This window comes from Micromonas commoda, chromosome 5, assembly GCF_000090985.2.
Source record: "Micromonas commoda chromosome 5, complete sequence".
NCBI classification, from domain to species: Eukaryota; Viridiplantae; Chlorophyta; class Mamiellophyceae; order Mamiellales; family Mamiellaceae; genus Micromonas; species Micromonas commoda.
This window is the reverse complement of record NC_013042.1, coordinates 880,384-903,629: the sequence shown is the minus strand read 5'-3', so window position 1 is coordinate 903,629 and position 23,246 is coordinate 880,384. Positions and strand designations below refer to the sequence as shown.

Here is a 23,246-nt window from a genome sequence, read left to right as displayed (position 1 = left end):
AGCTAGTGCGCGGCTTCCTCCGTTGTCACTCGCGAAGTAGCACCCTGCCTCGGGAAAAACACGGATACAGCCGCGCCTCTGATAATCACCGTTTGCAGGTTTGCAGAGTGCCCCTCTGTGCCTCTTGAGAGGCCCTGAGATATTCGCTCCACGTGGGTTTTTTGGTCCTTTTTTTTTCAACACTGTGGCCAAGGAACCCTCACACACTCACCTGCGCCCAAGCGGACATGAATGGCTCACAGACGCAGGACAAGTCATCGCAAACTACGCTGGACACCGCGCTGACGCCTGGCGTCGTGCTGGATACCAACATCACTCTCACAGGTGAGCTATTTCTACACAACGACTCCTTCTACCTTCGTAAAAAGTTTTAGTGGTTTTCACCGGCCAAACCCAACGCAGAGTGCGAAGAGTGGTTCTGTGTAAATACAAAGCGATCATGGAAAGATACTCGCAATGCCATGATCATGAGCGCATCGATCGGCATCGCGTGCTTGATACTCTTCGGCTTGGTAAGACATCATTGTAAGGTGTACCGAACGCGGCTCTTCCACCCAAGAGTGGCACCTATCCACAGACCACCTCCTCTGCGAGCGACGTGGAACTTGTTTGGCTGGGTGCTTGACGTCGTGAATATCAATCAGCGTACGCTCTACGATACCGCAGGACTCGATGCACTTTACTTTGATAGGTCAAATCTTCTCATGTTGAAGGTCATTGGATTCGTAGCAGTTGTAAACTGCGGAGTCGTTATGCCCGTGAACTACCTGCTTGGCGACGTTATAACTCCAGAAGCAATCATCGTTGGAAATATGTCGCCTTCGGACAAATTATCGATGACCAACATACCCATCGGATCTGCTCTGATGTGGATTCATGCCGCAGTTGTCGTGCTGACAACCTTTTTTGTATGCGCTCTGCTCTACGTTGATGCCAACGATTTCAGAGCAGATCGTCACGCATGGCTCGGACATTCCATCCAAGCGCCTCGCTTCGAAGATGAAGAGACTAACCGAAGTACGACCTCATCTGTGGCCACTCAGCCCGCATCTTTGGACGGTGGATCTGGAAGATTAAAGTCCCTTCTTAGTCGGCAACTTTCAAGTCATATTCAGGAGGCTGAGTGCTCGGCATGTGAACACGAGCTGCACGAGGAGAGCAGCGTTGAAGAAAAGTCAGATAATTTCGATGATTTCTCAAGGATCCATTCAGAGATGTCAATCTTCCAAAGACAACACGTGTTTGTTCCCGGAATGGTTGGCTCAATTGCATCATCGAGATGGGCTGTGAAGGCTCAGCAGTATGCTGTGATAGTCACCAACGTCACCAAATCTACATGTGTGGAGGTCTCAACCTCATTTCGGTCCATGTTTCCTGATGTGATCGCAGCTGTCCCGGTTCTGCACCACGCCATCGTGGACAAGAACCTAGAAAAGCTCGATCAGGCGCAGCTGTCTCTCCTGCGTCTAGAGGAGCGCATAAGTACTTCTCGCAACCCTGAATCAGAACGCATGAAAAAGATGCTGTCGCGAAGAGAGTTCCTAAAGGACAAAATAACTTCGACATTTTCTGCCGTCAAGAAGGCGCAGGAGGATTCCAAGCTTGATCCACGAAGTGGCTATTCGTATATCATCTTGTTCCGATCGCAAGCTTCTGCTGCGATAGCCGCACAGACGCTGCTGCAGGATCCAGGTGGCGATCGCGGGTGGAACGTCGCCGCCGCTCCAGCACCGGACGACGTCAACTTCCAATCGTTGTGGCTTGGTCCGGGACAACGGTGGTATCGCTCTATCGTGGCACTTCTCACTGTCGCGTTCATAGTGTCGTTTCCCATCGGTATATTCACAAGCAGCATGGTTGCCTTAAGTGCAGCTTTATGTTCAAAAAATTCAGACATATTGAACAGTGAATGGTACTGCGATAATGATGGGGACGGGAAGCAAAGCTTCTTCTTTCGCTTACTTACGGCATGGATACCAAGCTTGCTTCTTGCGACATGGAATGCAGTGGTGGTGCCGTTTGGCTTCGCTTTCGTCGCCTTGTATGAAGGTTCTGAGATTACCCTCAGTGGGATAGATCGGAAAGTGTTTCGATGGTTTTATCTGTATTCCTGTTTGAACGTCCTTGCAGGCGGAATGCTGGCAGGCAGCTTTTTCTCACAGCTGGAGAACATCATTCGGACGCCCTCATCCATTTTCACACTGCTCGGTTACGCTGTGCCCCAATCTTCGGGATTTTTCCTTGCTTACATTTCTACTAATGCATTCATGCTCGAGCCGTTGAGACTCCTTTTGCCCCACGGGGGTGTCTTGCTATGGTTTGCGACGGGATGCGGCAGAAGGTTTGCTTGGAGTGGCAGGATCACTCGAGACATCAGTGCATATTTTTCGCCTCGCTCTCAAAGATATGGGAGCAATTATGGGACGCAGCAGCTGATCTTTTTGATATGCTTGGTATTTTCAACTGCATCTCCAGTGATCACGCCCCTCGGCTTTGCTTACTTTCTGCTTGCTTGGTTGGTGTGGCGATATCAACTCTGCTATGTTTTCATCAGGGCTTACGAGAGTGGTGCTTTGCTGTTCCCTGCCCTGTTCAGTAGGATCATGATTTCCTTGCTGCTCTACCAGATGTTCATGTCCTTTTACCTGCTAATCAAGGCGGCGTTCGTCCCCGCTTTCGTGCTTTGGATCATCGTTCCGCCATTTCTGTGGAGCTTCCACTCCCACTGCACCAGATGTTTCATGATGAAGTCCGTTTATCTTCCACTCGCAATCGCCAAGGAAATGCCCGTCGCTTCGATTCCGGTGGACACTTACTGCGCTCCTCAAATGCATCCCGAATTTAGAGGTTGGGCATCAGAGGTGGGCAAAGCGTGGCAGGGCTATGGACCTTTTGTTCGAAAATATGTCTAGCTTCTCGACTGCTACGATACTCTCTGGTCTATTACTCAAGCTAACATTTAACTTAGTACTCAGAAGCTCTTTACCTTCTTTTTCCCTCCGAAGAACATCCAAACAAACAGGAGCAGTAAGACCGTGAACACCATGCCACCGTACACGAGCATCGCGTCCATGCGTTGTCTTCTATCGATGACGCGAAGCAAAGATGCTGATACGCCGATGCTATTGAGGAGATCCAGCATCTTGTGCTGCGCGCCTTTCAGTCTCTCCTTCTGTTCCCCGAGCGCGCCCAAGACGCTAGCTCCGTGCGCCAACAAGTCGTCCACCATACCTCCAGAACGTTGCAGCGACATCTTGGCACCAGCTTCAGCGTCGTACTGATTTACGAGCAATCTGAACTCGTCGTCCGACGTGACTCTCTGCATGAGTTCCACTCGATCCCTCTCCTCCGCTTGTCTTCTGCTCTCTCTCGACTTGAACCTCTCCAGGGAAACTCGGATTTGGTCGCATTCCTCCACTACCTGCTCCACCTTCCTCTTCCACAGGTCCCTTTTGCTGCTGTTCTCCTGAACCACGAGGATACGCCACTGACTCTCGATCTGGTGCGATATCTTCTGAAGCTCTCGCAGCTTGGCGTGCATATCTCTGGACAGGGAGGTCGAGGTTTGGATGATCCCGCGCGCCTCGGCACCCTCCAACTCCTCCAGGCCCCTGCGGATCTCCATGATCAACCTTCGCGCCACCCCATATAGGTCTTGCAAAGTCGCCATGATTCCCCAATCGACAGGTGCAGCGAGATGGAGGACGACCGATATCCCCACCTCCAGTTGTACACCGTTGGGCGGCTCGCAGTGAGCGCCAACGGATTTAATTCCCAGCTGGCACTTTTCTGTGCTTTGTCCAGTTCGACGCTCCCGAGAGAATTCGAGGAGCCCACTTGACAGGGCGAGGGGGCGTTGCCCTATCCGCAACTTGCGACAACACACGATGACTGTGGCGCCGTGTATACGCTGACAGGTCTCGATATTACCATGCGAGCTCGTTCTCTGGCCTCGCAGGATGCGCTCTCGACGACGGAGACGCTCAGGCTCGTGGTCGAGGCAGATTCGATCGAGCGCGAAGTCTCCATCAGTGTGTTCGGCATGTCCAAGTCGGCGTGCGCCTCCTCCGTTGAGCTCGGGTTGAAGAACCTTCCCGGAGTACTATCCGCGAAGGTCTCTCTGCTCACTGAGGCCGCGGATGTGCGCTTTGACGAGCGCATTATCGGGACAGAGAGGCTCCTCGGCGCGGTCGAGGAAATGGGCTTCGCGGCGTTGCTGCGGGACGAGCGAGCGACATCCTCGGTCAGAAATCATCATGTTAGGCTTGAGGTGACGGGCATGACGTGCTCAGCATGCAGCGGTGCGGTGGAAGCCGCGTTGCAAGGGATACCGGGTGTGAGCCGAGTTGCGGTATCTCTCACCACAGGCAGTGTGATGGTGGAGATCAAGCACGGGTGCACCGTGCTTCCGGCCACCCTCATCAAGGAGGTGGAGGACGCCGGTTTTGAAGCCGAGGAAATCAAAGAAGTAGAAGAGTCCAGCGTACGATTACTCATCGAAGGTATGACGTGCTCGGCGTGCACGGGGGCGGTCGAGCGTGCCCTCACTGAGATGAACGGGGTCGAGGCTGTCTCGGTGTCGCTCCTGCCGGAGGGCTCTGCTGAGGTGCGTTTCAACCCTGATCTCACTGGGCCGCGCGACTTCATCGAGGTCATAGAAGACGCTGGGTTCGACGCGAGGATATCGTCGTCGGATAAGCGCGGCGCATCGAATCACGCGGCATCAAATGAGGTAGAGAACTACCGGAGGCTATTCTGGGCGAGCTTGACATACACTTTGCCGACGTTTCTTATCAACATGGTGTTGCCGCATTTGCCAGCGTTCATTTGGATGTACCAAGGGTTCATTCAGAAGGTTACCCTGGCTTCGTTTTTGAAATGGGGTTTGGCCACCCCGGTGCAGTTTTCCATCGGATCACGGTTCCACATAGGTGCATACAAGTCACTGAAGAATGGGTCAGCAAACATGGATGTCCTCGTCTCCCTCGCGACCAACGTGGCGTATTTTACAAGCATATACCTCATATTCCATTGTCTGCTGACTGGACACAACTTCGGAAGGGATTTCTTTGAGACGAGCACAATGTTGATCACTTTCATACTCCTTGGCAAGTATTTGGAGTCCGCTGCCAAGAGATCCACATCTGAGGCAATCTCGAAGCTCTTGGACCTCACTCCAAACTCAGCCATCCTTCTCAATGAAGTTCCCGGCATGGATTCTAAGGAATATTCCGAGGAGACGATATCGTCGACTCTGATCCATCGCGGCGATCTACTGAAGGTTTTACCAGGATCTCGCATTGCTGCAGATGGCGTGTTAGTTGAAGGGAACAACGTCCACACGGATGAGTCAATGATTACCGGTGAGTCTCTTCCGGTTCTCAAGAAAATTGGAGATGGCCTTGTTGGGGGCACCCTCAACTCGGGAGGCGCATTTATCATGCGTGCCGAGCGAGTGGGTGCGGATGCTTCACTCTCACAGATCATCAAGCTCGTGGAGAACGCGCAGCTGGCAAAAGCACCGATCCAGGCGTTTGCAGATAGGATATCAAACGTTTTTGTCCCTTTCGTTGTTGCAGTTGCGCTGACTACGTGGTTTGTATGGTATATTGCTGGTGAGCTTGCTATGTATCCTGATTCATGGCTTCCAGAGGGAGAAACTAAAATGATATTCGCGATCATGTTTGGCATATCAGTCCTGGTTACAGCCTGCCCTTGTGCACTCGGCCTCGCGACTCCAACTGCAGTCATGGTAGGGACTGGCGTGGGAGCAACCAATGGAATCTTGATCAAAGGTGCCGACGGACTTGAGCGCGCAGGTAAAATTACAATTGCAGCGTTTGATAAGACGGGTACGTTGACTGTGGGTCATCCAACTGTGGTAAACTTCAAGGTTTTTCAGAGTGGCTTATCAGAGAGTCAGTTTTTACGCGTCGTAGGAGCTGCAGAGTCACAGAGTGAACATCCCATCGCGAGAGCAATTATCAAGTTTGTCCGTTCAAAGCTTTCCGAGGTTCAGGTTGACACACCCAAGGATGTGAGCGATGATGCGTACCTGAACTTACCAAAAGTCGAAGACGTCAACATAGTTCCAGGTGAAGGAATGACTTGTCGCATAGCCGGTAGCGAAGTTATCGTGGGCAACAATAAGCTGCTAAAGGATGCTGAAGTTGACATTCCAAAAGACGTCCTGAGCCACGTAGGGGAGATACAAAGAGATGCACACACGTGTGTACTTGTTGCCATGAACAGACAGGTGGCAGGCTTATTAGCCATCACAGATCCAATCAGGCCCGAGGCTGCGGGCGTCGTTGCGGCGTTGAGTCGCATGGGCGTGCAGAGTCACCTGGTGACGGGTGACAACTGGCAAACCGCGCGAGCAATAGCTGCAGAGTGCGGTATAGTTTCTGTACACGCGGAAGTTTCTCCCGCTGGGAAGGCCGCGAAGATAGAAGAGCTGAAGGCGCCACCTATGAAAAAATCACTCAGCGGTATCGTGAAGGTCGAGCATCGAAATGCTCCGGTCGTTGCCATGGTAGGGGACGGAATCAATGATGCTCCCGCGCTGGCTGCAGCGGATGTTGGCATAGCAATCGGCGCTGGAACAGACATCGCAATCGAAGCCGCAGACTTTGTTCTCATGAGAAGCGATCTCGAGGACGTGGCTGCTGCGATCGACTTATCGCGGAAAACTTTCCGTCAGATACAGTACAACTACGTCTGGGCAATGGTTTACAACCTTCTCGCCATACCCATCGCTGCTGGCGTCCTGTACCCCAAAACACGCATTCAGGCCCCGCCATGGGTTGCTGGCGCTGCTATGGCTTTCAGCTCTGTTTCTGTGGTGTGTTCATCGCTTTCACTGCGATACTACACGCGGCCAAGCCCGGTAATGCGAGGGATTGAAGTCGAGGACGCTGGCCAAGAAATGGTGACGATCCAACATTAGAGCTAGCTAGCTAGGAAATAGGTGGCTCTTTCGTACGAAGGTCAATTGATCCAACACATACAAAGGCAAAGAACTCTCATTGCTGTTTTTTGGGCGGCGGTGGCCCGCGAGCCTTTGGGCGCTTTTTAGGCTTGGACTTTTGCCGAAGGTCTAAAAGGCCAGCAGGCGGCGTGATCTCCAGCACGCCGCGTGCCAGATCGACGACGGGCACAATTTCCTTCACAAACGGGACGAACACATGCTCACTCGGTCCTTTGTTCGTGGCAGGTTTCTCTTCGCTCGCCTCTCCGTCGCTGCTCGGCAGCGGCGGGACAGATATCTTGAGTAGATCATGCTCCCCTGCACCCCGATAGATATCAATCACGACGCCCACGTGCTTCCCGTCTTCCTTCATGATAACCTCACAACCCTCCAACTCGGATGCGTAGAACTCATCGTCACCGTCACCATTCTGCTCTTCCCGCAGCTGAGGGCGGTCCGTCGACGAGACAAAGAGACGCCTGCCAATGAGGGCAGCTGCAGCATTCCTGTCATTCACTCCCTTAATCTTGATTAGGCACTCGACGCGTCCCTGGCTGGTTACTTCACGCCCGCTGACGATCCTAATCTTGGAAACCGAGCCCGGGGCTTTGTTGTATTCCCCACCCACGCCACGGCCCTGCGCCTCGTCCTCCAAGTACTGCGTGTTTGGAGAGAAGAATCTCTCCTCAACGAAGTCAGTGAACGGCATGACACGCACCTCACCCCGCAAGCCGTGAGCGCTGACAACGGCGCCAGTCTGTACGAGCTCCTCCGCATCAAGGTGGGACTCGTTAGAGGCGGCGGCGGCGGTACGGATTGGCTGACTCCGAAGCGCGCTTCGACGGCCAGCACGGTGAAAAGAGGGCGTTGGCAGTGTCGCCCCGCTTACACACGCTAACATGGACACAGACATCGCGTTCTAGCACTTGACGCGGGCACAGATTGAAGGCACTCGCCGCTCCTGGTGCCAGGTCTGCGCGCTGGGCAAGTGACAGTTCGTTCACGAAAAGGCGAGGCGGAGTTCCAGCAGACTGGACGTTATCCAGCTGACGTGTCACAAGTGGCGGCACCCAACATTGACCGCCGACACTCACCACGACAGCCCCTGGGCCAACGTGAACATGTCGGCAGAAGGATCTCGTAAGCCGCAGGTGGTCGTCGTCGGCGGCCAATTCGCGGGTAGGCGCGCTGCCAAGCTTCTGCGCCGGGGGGGTCAATTCGGTGTCACGCTCGTCGACGCGAAAAGCTTCTGGGAATACACCCCGGGCGCCCTGCGCTGCCTGGTTGAGCCGAGGGCAACGCGGCGTTTACTTCAGCCTCATCCTCCTGGAACCGTCAACGCTACGGCGGTTGGGTTCGAGAAAACGAAGACGCAGGAAGGGGACGCAGTGAAGGGCGTGAAGCTGAACGACGGGTCGAATCTACGGGCGGACTACGTCGTCCTGGCTACTGGTTCCTCCTACGTCAGCCCCATCAAGGCCGCCAGCGACAAACCGTGCAGCGTGGAGGACAGAAAGAAGAACATAACGGCAGCACACAAAAACCTCGCTTCGGCGCCGAGTGTGCTCATCGTCGGCGGGGGAACCGTAGGCGTCGAGTTGGCTGCTGAGATCGTTGGAGTGTGGGGGAAGTCAAAGAGTGTCACACTCATCACGCCACACAGTCGCCTTCTCGAAAGAATGCCCCCGCGAGCCGGTATGCTCGCTCAGCGCTGGCTCACTAAAAAGGGAGTGCGCGTCATTCTCAACGATCGCATAGAAGACTGGGGGGGTTCGAAGACTGGCGGCGATCCGGCGCTGAAACCTTCGGGCGGCACGTGGAAGCTCCAAACGCGCGGGGGCGAAGAGCTTCACGCGTCGCTGGTGTACCCGTGCATAGGCGGCGCTCCCGCCGCGGGCCCGGCGGAGAAATCGTCTCTGGGATCACGTGGTGAGGTCAATGTGGACGACTCGTTTCGTGTCGAGGGACTTCGTAACGTCTTTGCGGTTGGGGACTGTGCGGGTACGGCAGAGGAGAAGACGGCGTTCACTGCGGACCTGAACGCCACCGCGGTGGCGCACAACATCAGGGCGGCGCATAACGGGAAACGGGTGAAGGAGTATCCGAAAGTTTGCGGGGCTCAATCAGTACCCAGCATCGCCGTCGTGAGCCTCTACAAGTGGAGCGCGGTGATGCAATTCAATAAGCTGGTCTTTGGTGGTCCCGTCCCGGCGCTCGTGAAGTGGTTCATCGAGACCATGCAGGTGCATGCAGCGAAAGAGACTCCAGTGCTGACGGAGCTTTGGGACGTCGTAGAGCAGACCAACGTCTTCCTAGGGGGTTTCATGTTCAAGTAGCTCGTTGCCTTATGTCTTAGCCTGTCAGCGATTTGTGATGCTATGAGACTTTCACGCGCCCATCCAACTTCTCTACTGAATAAACTTTTAATTTCTCTCGCCTCCGCTGGAGGTGCATCTCTGCAGCTGTTTTTTTGATCAACGACAGAGCCGCCAACCCTTTCTCCGGAGCACCCTTCAGCATCATGGTGTTCTCCATCGCCAAAGAGCAGCGTGATGATCTCGTCGACCGAATGGCCGATAGCCTGGCAGCCATCGGCTTCCATAACTACGGCCAGACCTTCACGGACACCCGGGCCAAGGCGGAGGAGATTGAGGCGAGGGCTTTCAGCGTCGCCGAAGTGGCCAGCAGCACCACCAAGGAGTCATGGTCCGCCGGGACCGGCGGAGAGCGTCCGATGATAGAGCTAATCAGGCTGTACACAAAAAAAGCAGCTGAGCTTCTCCAAGCTGAAATTATCCGCTGCGGTGAGGATGCGATGGACACCTCCACGGGAGCCGGAGATGCCGTCGGGGACTCCGATCGCTTCGATCTGTCAAGCAAAGATCGCGAGTTTTACACCCAGCAGCGAGCCGAGCAGGTGCTCGCGCCTTTGATGGCGAAAGGGGCGAGTTTCTCCAAGGTCAAGCTCAGCACAAAGAGCTTCGGCATCGACGCTGCGAAGGTGGTGACTAAGGCTTTCGCGAACATTGCCTCAACCCTGAAGGAAGTTGACCTGAGTGACATCATCGCCGGCCGCCCTGAGGAAGAGGCTCTGAAGGCGATGGAGATAATCACTGAAGCCACTTTGTGCGCCAAAATTACCTCCGTGGATCTCAGCGATAATGCCTTTGGCGAAAAGGGTGTCCGCGCGTGCACGAAGATGCTGCAGCAGCAGAGCGGCATCGAGGAGATTTCGTTCATGAACAACGGCATCTCAGAGCAAGCCGCGGCCGCCATCCTGGAGCTCTTGGCGTCTCCTCAGTCCCTTAAGAAGTTCCATCTCGACAAGAACATGACGGGCGATGATGGGACTGCACACGTTGGAAAACTTCTCGAGAAGGCGCCCGGGATGCAGGATTTCAAGATGGCTGGCTCCCGGTTCACCTCCGAGGGTGCAAAGTTCCTCGCCAAGGGTCTTTCAGCAGGCGCGTCGCTCGTGAAGTTGGACCTCACTGATAACAACGTGAACGAGGAAGGTGGCTTTGCCCTGGCTGGTATGCTTTTCAAGCAGCCAAACCTCAAGCACGTGAACCTGGAGGCAACGAGCCTTGGGCCGAAAGCCGCAATACAGGTCGCTCAGGCGCTGGCTTCTGGCTGCCCACAGCTGGAGTACCTTAACCTCAACGCCTGTGATATTACTCCGGAGGGAGTACCACAGGTGGCTCAGGCCATCTCGGCCATGAAAAACCTGAAGACGCTCAAAATCTCGGAGAACGAACTCGGGGATCTTGGTGTCGCGCAAATTTGTGTCGCGCTTAAGATGGCTGGCTGTCCAGTTGTGGAGCTGGACGTCAGCACAAACGAGTTGGTGGAGAAGGGTGCTGTTGCGGCTGCAAAGCTGGCAGCCTCCAGGGCGGGCTTCACATCTCTCAACTTGGATGGCAACTATATCTCCGACGAGGGCGTGGAGGAGGTTAAATCGATCATGGAAGGCGCGGGTATCGCCTCGGCCCTGATGCCAATGGAGGAGAACGATGCGGACATGGCTGATGATGTGGATGATGACAACGCGGAGGGCCTGGACAACTTGCTCGCCCACCTGAAGCTGTAGAAACGTGGGGTTCACCGAAGCGGGCGACTGACCATTTCGATCTTAAGGCTAATCTATTTTTACCTGATCTAGAAGTAGAGGTAATCGTGATTCTACGTGTCGTAAGTGAGCACGAGATGCTGGCTAGCAAGGTGATGTCGACGTCGAGCCGAGAGATACTCCCAGGTATTCCAAATGATCTGCCACGCTCGCGCACGAACCAGGATACCCACAAATTGAGTTCTGACAGTTCGGATCCTCCCCGTATTCGTCACAAATCACTTCGACGGAGAGTGTCATCGGCGATCTGCCTACCCGGACGGTCCTCTGCCACACCTCCCTCGCAGTGTGATGGAAGCCCAAATGCTCGAAAGGAACCGTCGGGACAACGTCCCGGTCGTGCGTCATTCTTGTGTGGTCCAACGTCGAGTTCCTCAACGCCTCCGCAAAAGCCGCGTTTCCAACGCGAGGACTTCCAAATGTATACAACTGCACATCGGTCAAATTATAGGTGTACATGAGTTCCGCTGCACACAACGTCGCAAGGGCTCCGCCCAGCGAGTGCCCAACCACCAACACCGGTACAACTCCTCGCTCTTTCAAAATGTCCTGCACAGCTTCTGTCACTTGCTTTTGCAGCAGCGAGCGGGTCCACGACCTATAAAATCCGTCGTGAACTTTGGCATCGTCTGGCATGCCTGGAAGGTTGGCTTGAGTTCTCGTTGCCATGAGATTGTGAATCCAGTTCTCCAGGCTACTCCCAATTGTCCCCCGAAAAACAACCATCAACTTCTGAAAATCCGAGGAGTACCCGACGTAACCTTGGAGATTCCAGGCTTCGTCGTAAACCACCGCGTGAGGTTCAAAGTTGGCGGTCAGACCAGCGCATCGTGGGCACGTCCAATTACTGATCGTCTCGGGAGGACAATAAGCGGCTGCGGCGTACTCAGCCAAGGTGACGCCCTCGCTCGCGTCGAACCATGGACGGGATAAAAAGAGCGAGGAGAACAGGGAGGTGCCGAGAAGCAGTCGAGCGATGGCGGTGAGCACAGGGTGCATCGCCTGGCCTCACTTCCCCCTCGATCGTTCGTGATAAGATCCTTTTCTCTACCGCACAGCCGGAAATGTCATGTTCCGCGCTTTGAAATGGCGCTTGCGTGTGTGAGACGTCAAAGGTCGAGGTTCGATTTTTTTGTCCCCGTCATCGATGCCCTCCGGTCCGTTGATTTGCTCGCTCGCAGCAGCGAGAGTCGAAACTCGGTTCGCAAAAACAAGTTTTGGAGGAAAAAAAAGGCCATCTATCAAACTGAACTAATGTGCGGAGGACCCGAAAGTATCAAAAGGTTCGAGCACGGGAGATAGCAGACAGCAGACAGCAGACATCGCCTTTGCACGGGTTCAATACGAAACGCTGGCATTGAGGTGTCAATGATGAGATAGCAAAGAGAAGGCCACCACCCAAGGTTTCCATGAGCTTTGAGCGGACCTGAGGAACAGCCGCCCCATCTTGACCTACAGGAGGCAGTCGAGCAACTAGACCAAGGGAGGGTGCGCTTGACGATGCTTCGACAAGGATCGCCTCTCAAGGTGAACTTGTGGTCTCACAACATCCTGCAATCTCGCGATGGACCGTTTTCTGTCCTTCGGGTCCGTCGATGCCTTGGCAGTGTCGACACGGGCTCCCCAACATCCGTTCCTGGAGGAAATGACATCGGTGGGTACGTTGACACCTTCATCAAGCAAGTTGACGAGCATTGGACGTTCATAGCCAAACCAGAACACATGCGAGGCATACTCCAGAACGATCGACGCTGCCAACCGACGCATCGAAACCTACCAAAAGGTGAGACCAGCACCACCACGCAGGCAGCCAGCCGAAGGGAGAAAAGAAAGTAACCCGGCCTTCTGACAAGTTATTTTTCCACAGAAGTCGACGTTTCGACCAAGCTTTACGCGAGTTTCCTCAATACGATTCCTGAAACCCGAGAGACTGACAAGAATAAACCTTCGCAATCCCACAGATGTCCTTCTTCGTTTTGCTCTGGCGGAAGATGAAAATGGAGAAGCTTGGGTGATTCCAGACTCAAACGCTGTATATCCTGGTCGTGGAATGCGCGTGTTACCAAGTTATGCGGCACTGGAAATGTGTGCGCAATCTCGAAGTTTCACAAATAGTTTCAAGCGTCCTCACGTACGATTACCCCTTGGGATTGAAGGTCTGTTCGTGCTCTTCCCTGAAAATTACCGTCGTAAGCTATGACGATACCTGTTCGCTGAACTTCTTCTCTTCGCGATGCAGATTACGTCGAGGCACAATTGAAACGCCACACTCAACTGGCGCTCGCACAAGCATTATCTGTGGCTTCCTCTGTGAAGCGCATCGGAAGAATAAATCGAACAACACAGAACGCGAAGCAAAGAACTCAACAGTTAACGTCGTTCGTGGCGTTTTTGAGCGAAGCTGTATCGGATTCAATCGCAGGACACGAGAAGGGCTTGCGCACAATCGATACGAGCGAGTTGTGTACGAACATTTGGCTTCTCAACCAATCCGATCGCATGATTGAAGATTCACCGGGGAATACCGGGAAATTTTATGTTGGCGAGAGTACCTTTGCGCGATCCTTCCACGCGCTCAGCGTTGATGAAATTTTAGCGTCAATAGAGCTACCGGAAGCGGAGAGATTTCGACAGTCTCGAAGTAATTACGAAACGCTCAAAGACGCCTTTATGCGGTCGAAGCTGAATAATGAGAAGTCATCCGATGATGGAAATGATAATAACAATGTCATCGCTGTTGAGGGAGTGTCAAATGACGTGTCGTCGCGCTTATCACAAGCGCAGCTACGATTGAAGTACTTTCGTGAATCACTTGCCAATGCGCCTAATCGAGGTACGTTGACGATCAAGGAGCGCAGAAGAAGCAAAAGGAACACGTAGAAGGGGTTGCATAACCAAGCTCTCTAAGTAGTCTAGCTAGTTACTAGTTTGAAGTAGAAAAATACATATCTGCTAGCTCCAGCTAGCGTGATCTGCAAAGCTTCTCATGCCAGCCCGCTTGACGAATTGTTACCACTTCCGTAATCTACGTCGTGCCGAAAACAGCATCGAATAATGTTAAGGAGACATGGACTGAAGCAGCGCTGGGGGTATGTAACGATCATTTTTGTTCCTCACATTTCCTTCTGTTCATGGACAAGTAAGATACCTTTTTCTCGTCGCCGTTTCATTTTAACGCGCGGAGAAATGATCATTAATTCTGAATCAAACTCATGTCCTTCTTGTGTACCTTCATAACTCCTAACGGTGCATCTTCGAGGACGTGCTTTGCCACGCTTCTCTCTTGATTGGCATTCCGAAGGTACCCTTGTTCTTTTTTGCCATTTTCTCAAGAGAGCGACAAGTAGAGCGATATCCTTCCCGCATTTAACATCGTAAGCCAGGACATATTGTTTGCCTCGTCGCTTTCTTTCTTGTGGTCACTGTGTTTTCGCATCTTACTTTCTATAAATAACCCCTCTTTTTGCAGCGATCCGAGTGGGTTAGGACCATCGTCAATCTTTCTAAGGGGTCTTTTGTTTTGCGTTCTCGTCGACTCAATCTTGGATATGAATAACCCTTAGAACAAGACGGGCGAGGGCTTCATATCCGTTTATGAAATTCCCGAAAGGGTACTCGCTGATTAGATTAAATCGAACACGAGTGCGCGTTCTCTTTCCCTTTATCTCGTCGTCTAGCATTTGTTGATTTTCCAATCGACATCAATCAAGCAGTTCCGTTCCCCGCTCATATCATCACAGATACTTTTGTGGATAGACGAGCGAAACAAAATAGACTTGCATCGTGAAAGGTAATCGCCTCACATTATTCCAGAGTACCTTCGTAACCCTCAAACTAATAATAATAAATCACTTTTCCTCCTTTTCATCGCAAATGGTTCATGCTCTTCGTCAAGGGCCAGAAACCGGCACAAGGGTCTTTGGCACTATGTTTCCGCAGTGTGAATGCCACACCACCCGTCACTGGAACATTTTTTTGATTTTCCGTTTTTTTTCCAAGTATCCCGGACATTTTTGTTACCTCGACAAAATCATGATGTCAGCATATCCGAGCACGCAGCACGCAAAGCGTCTGGCAAGGGCAGGGCAAGGCGTTCAGTATCGGTGAACCGCGGTGTCGAAAGATAAAACCGACTTTGTTTCGAGCCCCTGCTCTCGCTATCGTCACTCATTGATCCACTTGAGTGTCGTGGAACGCGCCAGGGAATCGAATCGCTTAACGCTAACAACAACGCACCTGCTCATTGCTTCTACACTGGGGCCATGGTGTGCTTCGTACTGTTCAATAAGAGAGCGGACCTTTCGGACGGGCCTACGTTCGTTGTGCCGAGTGCTGGCAAAGAGGATTTTTGTGGGAGAAACTGTGGGCCGTGCTCTCACGCTTGTCCTCTAACTCAGCTGGTTTGCTGCGCGAGAGATCCAAGCTGCACGGACGCCGAGGATGCTTACGACGCAGACGCGGACAAGGCCATGTTTCTCCGTTGCGCGGTGTTTGGGACACTGTGCTTGCCTATTTTCGCGCTAATCGATGTGGGCATGACTGTTTTGTCCTGCTTTCGACCGAGTTCTTACTCTGGATGTTTCCGCTCACTCCGGTGACGTCGCAGTTGAGCGTTACAAGTATATTATCCGATAAGTAATCATTTCAACCTCCTACGTCGTACAAGGAGCGTGCGCCCTGGCATTTTTTGCCCTCGCTCACACGTGTACCTGCTTGTTCATACATCTGTGTGAGTTCCCCCCGAAATATGAAGATTCAGATCTCTTCCCCACCCGTTTATACTAGTGTACACACCCGTTTCGCTGATCCTCCACTGAAGACTCAGTACAGGAAAGCTGAGGCAGCAAAAATACCCACGAGACCGAATTCGCTGACCAGAGCAGAAGGCGACGACAGTGCGCCGAGAGGGACGATGTCCACGCGGAGCCAACCTTGCACTGCACCACCGACGAAGGCGCCAGCGGAGAGACCGAGGAGGGCGAGGGAGATGGAGCGAGAAAGTGTCAGGTTCTTCTTGCGCAGAAGCCAGACAGAACCCAAGAGAGCGAGTGACAGCTGCAAGCCAGGAGGATTGTCGACACCAGGAGGCTGCGAGACACGGGCAATGAATGAGTGTAAGAATGTGGATGTGAATCATAAACCATAGGAGCTTGAGGTGGGAGCTTGAGAAACTCACCTGCGAGCAACCCTGTGCAAGAGTCAACGCGGTCAGCACACCCAGGGCAATACCGCACTGCGTGAGGGTCTCGTTGTCCGGAGTTTCAAACGCCGGCCTCGGAGGTAACTTTGTGGTCAAGTCCCGCGCCCATGGTGGAAGATTCTGTTTGACGGTCGCCCCAGGACTCAAAACGTCGGCGTACTTCACCCTGTTGTCTGAGACCTCTCCCTGGCTACGCTTCATGAGGCTCCTCATGAGCACGACATCGTACGCTGCTTCGACCTGCTTGTATGGGGATAGCACATAGCTTAGAAAACGTACCATACATGATGCGATGCAGCATGAACTTTCGGGACCCACGCGGCCTCAGAAGTCCGTGGCGTATGACAACGAGGTTGATCCGACGATTTAGGGAGGTTGTTTGTCACGCGGGAAAGGAGATCGCTTACCTTCTGCAGCTTATCCTCCTGGTTCTCATAGCGCGCGATCATCTGATTCTTCGCCCGGACCATATCCTCAGAGGATGCACTTTCGCTCAGACCGAGAAACTTCAGGGCACCGGCGTAGTCCATGGTGGAGCTCTCGGTGCCATCCGAGGCCCTCACGACGAACATCGAGCCCCTTCCATTTTTTCGGCTGTGGAGCTTGGGCAGCAGGTTGGCCGTCGCGCGCTTTGAACTCACCGGCGAGCGGCCGGATCCAAGCCTAGGGCTCGAGTTCGTCGGCGCACAAGCCACGCGTCCACAGATCACGTTCATGCTCGACGCGGGGGCGTGGTTTGTCGAGCGCACGTGTTCCTGTGATTTTGCAAACACGAAAAATATCTGACGTGTGTCAACGAAACGAGACCTTTCAAATCGGGATCTCGATCTCGTCGAAGCGCACTTTCTCCTGACTACAGACGCTGTGCGATTTTCGCATTTTTCGTCCCAGACCAAATCGCAGTGCAGACTGCAGTTGTTCTCGTGGTTCGCGGTCACTGCTCTGCCTTGTTTTTTGGGCACCAGAATGTTTGGCGCGCCGCCTTGTACTCCCCGGCAAGTAGGCAGCGAGAAGGGGAGTATCGCGCTCGAGGAGAAGATAGCAGCTCGAGGTCGTCTCGTGTTCGACCCTGCGCATCATGAATCACAAGGATGTGAGGAACAAGTATTCCATCTCGAAGCAGGGCCAACCGGACTGGTGCCACTTCTGCAAATGCTGGGTCCAGACTCACGCGAACGCGAAGAGGATGCACGAGCAGAGCAATCAGCACAAGAAAGCCGTCGAGACGAAGATGCGAGAGATCAGGAAGACCAAGCAGAAGGAAGAGAGGGAGGAGGAGGCCACGAAACGAGCGCTGGCGAGCATAGAGGCAAAAGCTGCGCAGGCCTACCAGGCCGATCTCGCTGGGGGAGCTCGACCTGAGGACACACATGGACCCAAACCGCTAAGCGCGGAGGCTCGTCTTCGGCTGGAACAGGAGAGTGTGAAACATGAACTTGAGGAGGCGATAGCAAAAGAGCTCAAAGCTCGGGCGGAGGCGGAGTACAGAACGCAGCAGGAGATTGGTGAGTGGAAGTTTGACGACAGGTCGTCGTACTACTGGCACGCGAAGTCGTCATGTTACTTTGACCCGAAGACCAAGATGTTCTTCAACACGAAGTCGAACGCCTGGTCCAAGGATGGCCCGGAAAACGCGCCCCCGGTTCCCGGCGATGCGACCCCGTCGGGGCCTGAGCAGGTACCGGAGGAGCAATACCCCCTAGGGCCATTTTCTTCCAAGGCGGCGAAGTCCACCCCAGCCGCGCCAGTCGTCGCCTCTCAAAAGGCTGCCATTCCTGCGGCTCAGGTGAGCAAAGTTGCAGGCTGGACACACGCACCCTCCGGGATTCAACCCGCTGGCCGAGTTGCCTCGAGCACCAAGCCGACGGGCAAGCCGACAGGCATGACAAGCATGTTCAACCTAGGGTACGGCACAAATCATCCTGCATATGAGGCGGCAAAGGCGAGGTCTCAGGCATCCGCCCAACGGGCAATGGAAAGCGCGGGCGGGCGGACGTTTCAGGCCGCGGACATCAAACAATTAGGAGTAGTGGGCAAAGATGGTGGCGCTGCGAAACGCAAGCGCGTAGAGGGCGAATCCGCCGCGAAGCAGCCCAAGGTTAGCAAAGAAGAGGCGGAGGCGCTGGCCAGACGAGCCGCTGCGCGGGCAAGGGTAGAGGCTCGAACGATGAAATCGTTTGGGTTAGAATGATGTTTGTATTAGAGCTTAATTTCAAAATCACCCGTGAACATCTCCTTGACTTGCTTTCGGACCTGGGGAACGCTGTTAGCATCCACCACCATGCAAAGACGCATAGGTTGAAAGCTGTCAACATCGTCATTTTCTCCAAGCTCGCGCGATTTCCATTGGAAGGACATCTTGCTCACCTTGTGGAAGAATTGATCTTCTGGCCTCGGGTAGACCATCTCTGTCGCAGCATCCCTCTTGCGCTTGCCTCCACCCACGCCAGCTGGTTCAGCGTATTCCTCCAAGAACGTACGCGTGAGCAAGATGTACTTCTTGAACTTGAAAGATTCTCTGAGCTCCTCTGTTGGCTCGTCCTCTGTCGCGTTACTAATCTCGTCGAAGAGTAGGTTTACAAGGGGTTGAGCGGTCTCCTGAGGGACGTTGATCACACGTTCGTTGATAATCAGCCCGACCCCTTCCTCTCCCAGCAGGGCCTCGAACTGGTCTTTCAGGTCCTTCGGGCAGTTCTTCTTGAGATATTCAATGGTCTCCTGCATCCACTTCATTTCCTTTCGGCGCTGCAGGTTCATCACGGACATGACAGCGATGGGATCAACCTCATCTCCCGCACCCTGTGCTTTTAAAACAGTGCCGACGGTGTTCTGAGCGATGATGGCGTCGCACAACTCCGAGCTGTTGAAGAGAGCTCCGTCCAGATAGTTTCCAAGCAGTGCCTTCAGCCCAAGGAAGTCAATTTCCTTTGGGTCCATGAACTCGAAGTCAACCTAAGAGAGACGCGGCAGGGTTACAATAGTTTAGAACACGTCTTTTCGATGCTGGGATGTGTATGTAAATGTTGGCTGCGCCCTCACCAATATCTCCTCATCGCTATCGTCGTCTGACGACCCATCGAAATCCTCTTCGTCCTCCTCTTCCTCGGAGGAGGATTCATCCTCATGGTCATCGTCCTTCTCCTTGTCCTCGGCTTCGTCCTTCTCCACGTTCTTCGCTTCCTCGGAAATCTTGGCCTTCTTTGGTGCCATCCTCAACGTCAGAATCGGCGTGCGTGAAGTAACGCCTCCGCTGTGCTCCTGGTTTGTGTGTCGGCCCGCCGCCATATTTTCTCGGATTGTTGTCGGCAGCTTGTTGTCGGCGGGGGGCAAACGGCTGACTGGCTGGCGCTGAGGAAATGATCATTTTTTGGTGAACTTTGTGACCTCTTCAAGCCCAGGCTTGCGACAGGCTAGAGACAATGGCGTCGTGAATCTTGATATGTTTACATTTTTTTTTCTCAGACTTTTGAGCTGTCTCCGCACTGCAGCCCGATCCGTGCTTCCCTCAGCGTGAAGCGCCGCTCACTCGTCCGCAGCATCCGCAGCGTCAGCAGCGCCTGCGTCGGTGGTGTCGAAGTTTTTCCGAGCCTCCTTGAGTTGCTCGTTCATTTCCAGAAGCTCCATGCAGCGTGCCAACTTCTTCTCATCGTGGCGAATTACGTAGAGCAGGTCCTCCGTCTGCAATCTTCCACGCCTGTTGGCCGCCTCCATGGCCTTCTTAGCGAACTTGGTGAGGTAATCTATGGTCAGCTCCTCAACGAGGTCAACCGTCTCAGGGAGGGGATTCTCAGCATCGCCAAAGCCGTACATCATGTACCTCACTGTGGATCGAAACGCGGTGTTGGGTCGGGTTTGTCAGCGCGATTCTTGGAGCAGTACGAGTACAACAGATAATGTGGTGGCCACACGGAAGATCGACGCGGCAATATTTGGGAAACTCACAATCTTTGGCCAGACTCCCTTTCCACTTGAATCGTTTCTTGTCCTCCTCCGGTTCCTTCTCCTCAGTGATCTCGGCTTCCTCTGCGGTTCTTTTACCCTGCGTCGAGAAGAATATTGAATTGTCAGTGGATTTGAGTAGAACGCTTTGTAATCATTCGAAGTGGAGAGGTAAGGTCTCGTGCCTTCTCCTTGCCAAGGGCACCCCCCCTACCCCTACCGCGACCTCTTCCGCCTCTACCGCCACCAGGTCCCTTGGGGGGCTTTCCTTTCGGCTTAGGTGCGACATCCCCGCCGTCACTGGCCCCTGCGGGGACGATTTCGGATACACCCGGGGTGGACATGCCTCTTGCCTCAACCGTGGATACTACGGCCCCGTGTCGAGTGCCCCGCGTTTTGCTGTGTTGTGATTTTTTTGGAGATGGGTTGAAACTATTTTTGCCTCTCGTGAGGCTAGGCACTCAAAGGTGAACGACACGGTTTGGATGGCGACGCAGGCATATCTATTATTGTACAACACGGCGCAGGTACGATAAACATCCACTGAAATCGTCCGCAAGGTGACCAACGCATCTCTTACCCTCGTCTCGTTTCGACGCAGGCCCTCGGTTGGTCCGCAGCCCTGGCCACCACTGTTCGCTCAATCGTCGTGAACGGCGGGAGCCTGGCGGCAGTTTACGGAGATTCGGGATGGTTCGTGAGTAAGTACTAGATTCAATCATCCTATCGGGGGAGTCTTCCATGGGCCCAAGACTGATCCTCCTCGCACAAACTCGCAGGAACATTCCAGGTGGCTTCGGTGTTGGAAGTGTTTCATGCAGGTTTAAAGCTCACAAGGACGCCCATGTCTGCTGCACTGATGCAGTGGGCTGGTAGAACGCACGTGCTGATCGCCGTAACACATGCCATACCTCACTTGCAGACGACTGCAGCCGCAGGGATTCTTATCTTGGCGTGGGCGCTCACCGAGGTTATCCGATACCCTTCGTATGCTCTTTCACAGAGCTGCCCCGGATGGCTGAACTGGCTGCGATACACCATCTTTATCCCGCTCTACCCAATCGGGGCGGCCTCAGAAATGAAGCTAATGTACGATGGAATCCCAACAATGACGGCGAAAAAGATGTACAGCATCAGCATGCCGAATGCGTATAACTTTGCATTCGATTATACCTCGTTCGTCAAGGTTGTCCTCATCCTGTACCCTTTCCTGTTCTACCAGCTCTATGCCTACATGTTCGTCCAACGCAAGAAGAAACTCGGTCCATCTACCCGTAAGAAGGAAGACTAGTAGCTATTCATATTAGAAGGTTGCTAAGATTATGTCATAATATCTCCGAACGTCATCCTCGTCGGCGAGTGAGCGCAAGGGACTGTGAGCGTCGTGCCTGCCCCTCCTACGATGGTGGGTTTCACAAATTGCAGCGCCTGATTCCAACATCGGCTACTACCAGATGCTCCACATTTCTCAGTCATGGCCGGGTAGGTGCATATATCAGCAAGCCCATCAGTTTCGCCGCTCCGATTCAATGTCAGCGTGAACCAGAACACAACGGCATTCGCACAACCTGCTGCGATTGAATTCACTTGGACGGCTTGCTCTCGGCAGTAGTCAGCAACCGACGACGGATCATCCAGAGGTGCGTCGAAGTCAAAACCGAAAACAGGGAATGGCTCGGTGAGAGGCATGAACTTCACACGATCAAGCCTCACCGAGGTATATTTCTTCACCTCAGGCGGGCGTAAAGTGTCATAAGCAGCCCACCGTCTCGCAGGCGAGTCTTTTGGTGAAGAACTGGAAGGCATAATGATTGGTTCTGGCTGTGGCGGCATGTTGACTACCATGGCCCACACTTTTGCTGCTGCTGGGATTACCAATGCGTTTAGTGTAGCAAGCTCTCGGCGAGCATGCGCGACTGTAGGTATCACACCTTCACCCAGCAGACCATCGTCCAGAACCTCAGATAAAACGACTGTGGGTTGAAGGCCTTCCTTGAAACCCAGATCCGGGACCTTCAGGTTTAGCGACGATCCATGAACAACTGAAACTTTGCCTCCAAAACCATTCGCTTCCAAAACACGCGAGGCGCACTCAGCCATATCACCGACACGCTCGACAGTGACGACCTGTTCCGCACCCGCTCGCGCTGCCATCATCGCGAGTAACCCTGATCCACCGCCGATGTCAACTACACGTTGTCCCCTCAAAACCTTGATTGCCCGGTTGTACGCACTGTTGCGGCGCTCATCGTTGATCATTGGAAAGTGCCAACGTTCGACTGACATGCTCACGACCGAGTTTGTTTGAGAATTGTTTGGGCTGCATTCCGATGATGCAAATGTGAAATGTCCCGTCGATGCGTCGTACCTACCTTTCAATCTCACCGTAGACCCCTCAACAACACTGAGAGGCTTCGGAAGAAAGCTCAACATCTGCCGTCTGCTGGGCTGATCTGCCCCACCAGAGTGCACCTTATCGAACATCGTGCAATCCGTCCACAGTGCAATCGCGGTGATTTCCCCGTCGGATGTGACCTCCATTTCAAGCTCGAACGCATCGAACGCAGACGAACGTAGAAGCTCACCTACCGCATTCATTTCTTCCAGTGAGATATTCGTCATGTTGGCAACCTTGGTGACAGCGTGACTCTTGATATCCCTCAGTCTGATCAGATCTACCGGTGCTTCCCCTCTGAATTTGTTGAATGGTGACAGATCAAAGCCCGAAACGTTGCCGAGGGGCGCCCTGACCAGATCGGTCTGAGCCGGGACAGTCAGACCAACAGCACAAATGGAGACAGACTGCGGCAAGACTTTCGCTTCCGCCGCCAAGAGGTTGTCGTATGCATCCTTCAAGTCTTCCAGGGCTGATCCAAGAGTTGCGATATCCTCAACCCCTGGGACGAGAAGGACCTTACCGATAGCTCCCGGTGCATCTTCTGCAGCCTTCCGGTTCGGTTGAAACACAGCCGCACTCGAAGGGAACACTCTCGCGAGACCATCAAGGT

General features: G+C 53.6%; 14 protein-coding genes across 14 annotated transcripts; 7 read left to right on the top strand and 7 right to left on the bottom strand.

Moving 5' to 3' along the window:
• Window positions 1-227: 227 nt before the first annotated feature.
• MICPUN_58695 (hypothetical protein) lies at window positions 228-3,482 on the top strand (the record flags this gene model as incomplete). The annotated part of the gene is made up of 2 exons (XM_002502520.1): window positions 228-324; window positions 403-3,482. 2 exons carry the CDS (start codon window positions 228-230, stop codon window positions 2,910-2,912), a joined length of 2,607 nt encoding a protein of 868 aa, XP_002502566.1. The 3' UTR covers window positions 2,913-3,482.
• On the bottom strand, window positions 2,922-3,741 carry MICPUN_108292 (predicted protein). Its single transcript, XM_002502144.1, has one exon. The coding sequence runs from the start codon at window positions 3,668-3,670 to the stop codon at window positions 2,972-2,974; it is 699 nt and encodes a 232-aa protein (XP_002502190.1). The 5' UTR covers window positions 3,671-3,741; the 3' UTR covers window positions 2,922-2,971.
• Window positions 3,742-3,931: 190 nt separating this feature from the next.
• MICPUN_58693 (predicted protein) lies at window positions 3,932-6,949 on the top strand (the record flags this gene model as incomplete). The annotated part of the gene is made up of 1 exon (XM_002502519.1): window positions 3,932-6,949. The coding sequence occupies one exon, from the start codon at window positions 3,932-3,934 to the stop codon at window positions 6,947-6,949; it is 3,018 nt and encodes a 1,005-aa protein (XP_002502565.1).
• A 76-nt stretch (window positions 6,950-7,025) lies between these two features.
• Window positions 7,026-7,739, bottom strand: MICPUN_73419 (predicted protein; the record flags this gene model as incomplete). The annotated part of the gene is made up of 1 exon (XM_002502143.1): window positions 7,026-7,739. A coding segment is annotated over one exon (714 nt), but the record flags the coding sequence as incomplete, so codon positions are not given.
• A 302-nt stretch (window positions 7,740-8,041) lies between these two features.
• On the top strand, window positions 8,042-9,367 carry MICPUN_108291 (predicted protein). The gene has a single exon (XM_002502518.1). The coding sequence runs from the start codon at window positions 8,092-8,094 to the stop codon at window positions 9,304-9,306; it is 1,215 nt and encodes a 404-aa protein (XP_002502564.1). The 5' UTR covers window positions 8,042-8,091; the 3' UTR covers window positions 9,307-9,367.
• A 418-nt stretch (window positions 9,368-9,785) lies between these two features.
• Window positions 9,786-11,060, top strand: MICPUN_81846 (predicted protein; the record flags this gene model as incomplete). Its single annotated transcript, XM_002502517.1, has 1 exon — window positions 9,786-11,060. The coding sequence occupies one exon, from the start codon at window positions 9,786-9,788 to the stop codon at window positions 11,058-11,060; it is 1,275 nt and encodes a 424-aa protein (XP_002502563.1).
• A 123-nt stretch (window positions 11,061-11,183) lies between these two features.
• MICPUN_58690 (predicted protein) lies at window positions 11,184-12,098 on the bottom strand (the record flags this gene model as incomplete). Its single annotated transcript, XM_002502142.1, has 1 exon — window positions 11,184-12,098. One exon carries the CDS (start codon window positions 12,096-12,098, stop codon window positions 11,184-11,186), a length of 915 nt encoding a protein of 304 aa, XP_002502188.1.
• Window positions 12,099-12,599: 501 nt separating this feature from the next.
• MICPUN_58689 (predicted protein) lies at window positions 12,600-13,979 on the top strand (the record flags this gene model as incomplete). Its single annotated transcript, XM_002502516.1, has 3 exons — window positions 12,600-12,882; window positions 13,061-13,255; window positions 13,339-13,979. The coding sequence occupies 3 exons, from the start codon at window positions 12,600-12,602 to the stop codon at window positions 13,977-13,979; spliced, it is 1,119 nt and encodes a 372-aa protein (XP_002502562.1).
• A 1,741-nt stretch (window positions 13,980-15,720) lies between these two features.
• On the bottom strand, window positions 15,721-17,047 carry MICPUN_58688 (predicted protein). The gene is made up of 3 exons (XM_002502141.1): window positions 16,707-17,047; window positions 16,276-16,539; window positions 15,721-16,187 (listed from the first exon to the last, which is right to left on the bottom strand). The coding sequence occupies exons 1-3, from the start codon at window positions 17,013-17,015 to the stop codon at window positions 15,921-15,923; spliced, it is 840 nt and encodes a 279-aa protein (XP_002502187.1). The 5' UTR covers window positions 17,016-17,047; the 3' UTR covers window positions 15,721-15,920.
• Window positions 17,048-17,377: 330 nt separating this feature from the next.
• MICPUN_100589 (predicted protein) lies at window positions 17,378-18,490 on the top strand (the record flags this gene model as incomplete). The annotated part of the gene is made up of 1 exon (XM_002502515.1): window positions 17,378-18,490. One exon carries the CDS (start codon window positions 17,378-17,380, stop codon window positions 18,488-18,490), a length of 1,113 nt encoding a protein of 370 aa, XP_002502561.1.
• An 8-nt stretch (window positions 18,491-18,498) lies between these two features.
• MICPUN_58686 (predicted protein) lies at window positions 18,499-19,584 on the bottom strand (the record flags this gene model as incomplete). The annotated part of the gene is made up of 2 exons (XM_002502140.1): window positions 18,499-19,251; window positions 19,339-19,584. 2 exons carry the CDS (start codon window positions 19,582-19,584, stop codon window positions 18,499-18,501), a joined length of 999 nt encoding a protein of 332 aa, XP_002502186.1.
• A 153-nt stretch (window positions 19,585-19,737) lies between these two features.
• Window positions 19,738-20,582, bottom strand: MICPUN_50313 (predicted protein; the record flags this gene model as incomplete). Its single annotated transcript, XM_002502139.1, has 3 exons — window positions 19,738-20,120; window positions 20,242-20,338; window positions 20,424-20,582. 3 exons carry the CDS (start codon window positions 20,580-20,582, stop codon window positions 19,822-19,824), a joined length of 555 nt encoding a protein of 184 aa, XP_002502185.1. The 3' UTR covers window positions 19,738-19,821.
• Window positions 20,583-20,723: 141 nt separating this feature from the next.
• Window positions 20,724-22,301, top strand: MICPUN_58684 (predicted protein; the record flags this gene model as incomplete). The annotated part of the gene is made up of 3 exons (XM_002502514.1): window positions 20,724-20,765; window positions 20,840-20,939; window positions 21,018-22,301. 3 exons carry the CDS (start codon window positions 20,724-20,726, stop codon window positions 21,527-21,529), a joined length of 654 nt encoding a protein of 217 aa, XP_002502560.1. The 3' UTR covers window positions 21,530-22,301.
• Window positions 21,559-22,860, bottom strand: MICPUN_50312 (predicted protein; the record flags this gene model as incomplete). Its single annotated transcript, XM_002502138.1, has 1 exon — window positions 21,559-22,860. The coding sequence occupies one exon, from the start codon at window positions 22,858-22,860 to the stop codon at window positions 21,559-21,561; it is 1,302 nt and encodes a 433-aa protein (XP_002502184.1).
• Window positions 22,861-23,246: the final 386 nt, after the last annotated feature.